The sequence below is a fragment of the Agrilus planipennis genome, unplaced genomic scaffold (genome assembly GCF_000699045.2).
Source record: "Agrilus planipennis isolate EAB-ADULT unplaced genomic scaffold, Apla_2.0 scaffold188, whole genome shotgun sequence".
Classification (NCBI taxonomy): domain Eukaryota; kingdom Metazoa; phylum Arthropoda; class Insecta; order Coleoptera; family Buprestidae; genus Agrilus; species Agrilus planipennis.
The window spans coordinates 611,609-615,175 of NW_020442403.1; the positions used below are offsets into that span (position 1 = coordinate 611,609).

A 3,567-nucleotide genomic window follows, 5' to 3' on the forward strand; every position below is an offset into this window, starting at 1 on the left:
TTTTTATTTATTTTTTTATTCTTATTCACTTGTCTACAAAATCAAACTTTTCCTTACTTTATAGGTTTTAATTAGTTAATTAAAGCAACTCCTTCTGAAACGAGTTTGACAAAATTTTTAGAAAATGCATTTTTGTTTTCGATAAATTTCACTAAGTCACTGTTAAACTTCTTTTTGAATTTAGCCTAAATAAAAAATTATTACTTTACTTGTTTTAGAAACAATTCTATATACTCTTCAAAATATGTAATCAGTCCTAACAATATTATAGTATATAATTAAAACTTTTATAAAATATTATAAAGCAGTTTTTATTTATTTACGCTTATTTCTGTTTTTACTTTTTTAATACTAATATTTGTTCTCCTGTTGCTCCTTTTATAAAACTTTAAAAGCAGGTATATTAGAATTTCTATAAACCTTACAAATAATACAAAATGATATTAATGAATCTGTCTTTTATTTAAACATTAAAATAGGATACAAAATGCCTACATTTCCTACATTACAATTATTAGACAACATCTTCAGTTACAACCGTTTTTGTTTAAAAAAATGTAGTTCTTATTACTAAGTATACACTATAAATTCAACAAATATTACTTATCCTAGGAATAAATGTAAGAAATACAAATTTCTTCTGTTACCATCATTTAGGGTCATCAGTCTGCTGGTCTGCTTGTAGTATGTCTCTAACTACCCCCTAAAAAGCGCCCTACCATTCTATCTCTCTTTTTCCTTATTGACTTTCATAACTCTTTTTGTTCTCCTACTTTTTCCAATACCTTCTCATTTTTATCCTTTCTAATTCGTTTTTCTTTTCTTCAAAATAAATGCAAAATTTGACACAACAAAACAAGACACTGTATAAGTAAGGTACCTACATTTAGGCAAATAAAGTTGAAACCGTATATTCCTTTAATTCTTGTAATTATGACATTGCTCACATTGTGCTATAAAATTAGTTAATTTAGTAAGTTGCTTGGTCCCAGAGAAAAGTCTCTATTAAAACCATTGTGCATGCTGAACCTAGATGTTGCTCCGCATGTGCTTACAGTTTAACCTCAGTCCTGAAGTACGGTTGGGTTTTCGTGCTGTAAAATGAGTAAAATAATATATAATTGTCAAAAAAACAGGACGACAGCATTCTGTTTAAATAAAGGAAATAAACAAAACACTACTGACAGTTGCTTGTGAGTATTAGAGGTGAGTTTTCATAACATTTCTATTTCATGTCTTGTCTATTTCGACTATGTTGCACTGCGCTTCCACATAGTATTAGGAATAGAATTATATTCATACTGCATCCAAACTCTTGCAAAGGACCTAAAAGTATAAAATATACCAATTAAACTTTCAGTAGTACATAAGAAAATAAATGCATGCAAGGTACTGCTGTTAAATAACCTAACATCGACATTATAAAATGGCAATACTGTTTTTCTTAATAAAGTAAGTAATTGTTTAATAAATAATAGAACAAAAGCCAGCATTAATAACCTAATAATATGAATTAAAAGCTATTTCACATGGAGTATAGATGTGAAGTGAAATCTGCAGTAACACAATGACACTTTTCGAGTATGATCCGAAGTCCTATCTTGGAAGATATCCACAATTCCTTCCTAGTCACAAAATAAGTATTCCTGCTTGGAATAAACCATATCTATCCAACTACATTGTGAATGGGCAAAAGACCGCACTGAAAATTGAACTGACCATTAGGTATTTCTTGAAACCCCTACTATGTAATCCACTACAGGAACAGTACATGAAACATTCTCAAAGGTATGACTTCAATTTTGATACCAACTTCTCATTTAAAGAATATCAGTAGTTATAAGTACTTTCATGATAACAAGATTACTTCGAGGTTATGTTCATAATTAACAAACCGAAACGACCAAAGTTAATCAGCTTCTTATGCACCAGTCGTCTAATAATTATCTCATTACAAATTGATGGGCCAATCATTTCAGATTTGATTTAAAACACACTAATTTCATAAAATAAGCGCGTAAACAATCACCAGTTCACATTACTCTCTGTTATCTGTCATTTACAACGCTCCATTACGACAGTAGAATTGAACCGCTGGTGTAACCCTATAGCAGCAGAAATACTTATTAGATCAATAAAAAAAATTAAATGGGTTGAATATATTAATCTTTACCTAAGCAATTACAAATGCCTGCTCAAATCATCTAACGTAGACTCCTGCTAATAATCTTTTAGTCTTATATAACGATATATAGACTTATAGAATATTTCTGCCAACAACTAACTTTAAGCGTTTATAGCGCCACTACTAAGACACCGATACGTTCCAATCCTGTTAATGGTTTCCTGATACAAATACACCAAAACTTAGAAGTCAACTTGTCCCGTAATTTACTTTGAAGTCACTTTTGGCAACAAAAGTGTGAATTTTACTGGAATGTTTAGCTTAATTCAGTAATAGATTATACAGGTACCCTGTCCTAAGCTTTATTTAAGCAAAGAAGCGATCATTTAAATTAATGAAGTATAAATGAACGCACCCTTCTTAAAACAGTAATAATAACACTAATTTTCAAGATTTTTCGATTTAAGTAAAAACGACCCGACATTACTTATGCTCTCCTAATACAAAATTTCAGATTTTTAAAAAGCACCTACACCATTTTTGATACAGAAAGTTTTCTAATACGCTAGTATCTCTGGTGACTTTCTCTCTTTCCCCTTAAAATATATATAAAAAATTTAAATCCACTCTCATCAACTTTTTTTGTCGATTAATAGTAATTTATTGTCCGCATTGTGCTTTTTTTGGTAAAAACACCCGTATATAGCTATACCAAAAAAGAGAGCCCAATGCGAACAATAAATTCCTATTATTTGGCAAAAATAGTGATAAGAAGAGCGTATTTAGTTCATTTATTAAGTAATATTCAATATTAGATGTGATTTATCGATAAATTAAGCAAAACTGCTTTGCAAAAGTTCGATTTTGGTTCATACACATAGGTCGATTTTAACCAGAAAAAACGTAAAAAACACCATAAAATATGATTTATGGCAAAAGTAAAGTAAGCGGGAGCTCCTTATATCATTTATTAGTTAATCTGTAACATCAGTTATCATTTATCGATGAATACAGCAAAAATAATTTGCAGAAGTTCGATTTCGGTTCCCAAAAACAATCGACAGGGTTATTTTTGGGAACCAAAATCGAACACTAGGACAAAATTTTTACTTAATTCACCAGTAAATGAGATCTGATATAGATAATTAATTAATAAATGATAATAACTAGCTGAGGCATGCTTTATTTTTGCAAAAAAATGGTTATTTATGGTGTTTTTTACGTTTTTCCGTTCAAAGTCGCACCATGTATATGAACGAAAATCGAAATCGAAAAGTAATGGAAAATTCAAAAGTTTTTGAAAAAAACCCGATGCAACTTATGCTCTCCTAATACAAATGTTGAAATTTATGAAAATTTTCGGTTTTGNATCCAAGGATGGTACTATAGAATGTCACCTCAAGGTAGGCCTAGTGGCGTCATCTCTTGGTTAGGCCGGAAAC

The 3,567-nt window shown here is 30.1% G+C and overlaps 1 protein-coding gene and 1 long non-coding RNA gene across 2 annotated transcripts in view; one reads left to right on the plus strand and one right to left on the minus strand.

The window, feature by feature from the left end:
* Window positions 1-2,661, plus strand: part of LOC108740277 — a 268,416-nt gene extending 265,755 nt beyond the window's left edge. The window contains exon 6 of the mRNA XM_025980139.1: window positions 2,301-2,661. Within this exon, the coding sequence (XP_025835924.1) occupies window positions 2,301-2,350 (50 nt within the window). The 3' untranslated portion in view covers window positions 2,351-2,661. The remainder of the gene's footprint in view (window positions 1-2,300) is intronic.
* On the minus strand, window positions 459-2,289 carry LOC108740279. Its single transcript, XR_001938307.1, has 4 exons — window positions 1,501-2,289; window positions 1,186-1,326; window positions 885-1,094; window positions 459-822 (listed from the first exon to the last, which is right to left on the minus strand). It is a non-coding gene; the product is annotated as an uncharacterized LOC108740279 (long non-coding RNA).
* Window positions 2,662-3,567: the final 906 nt, after the last annotated feature.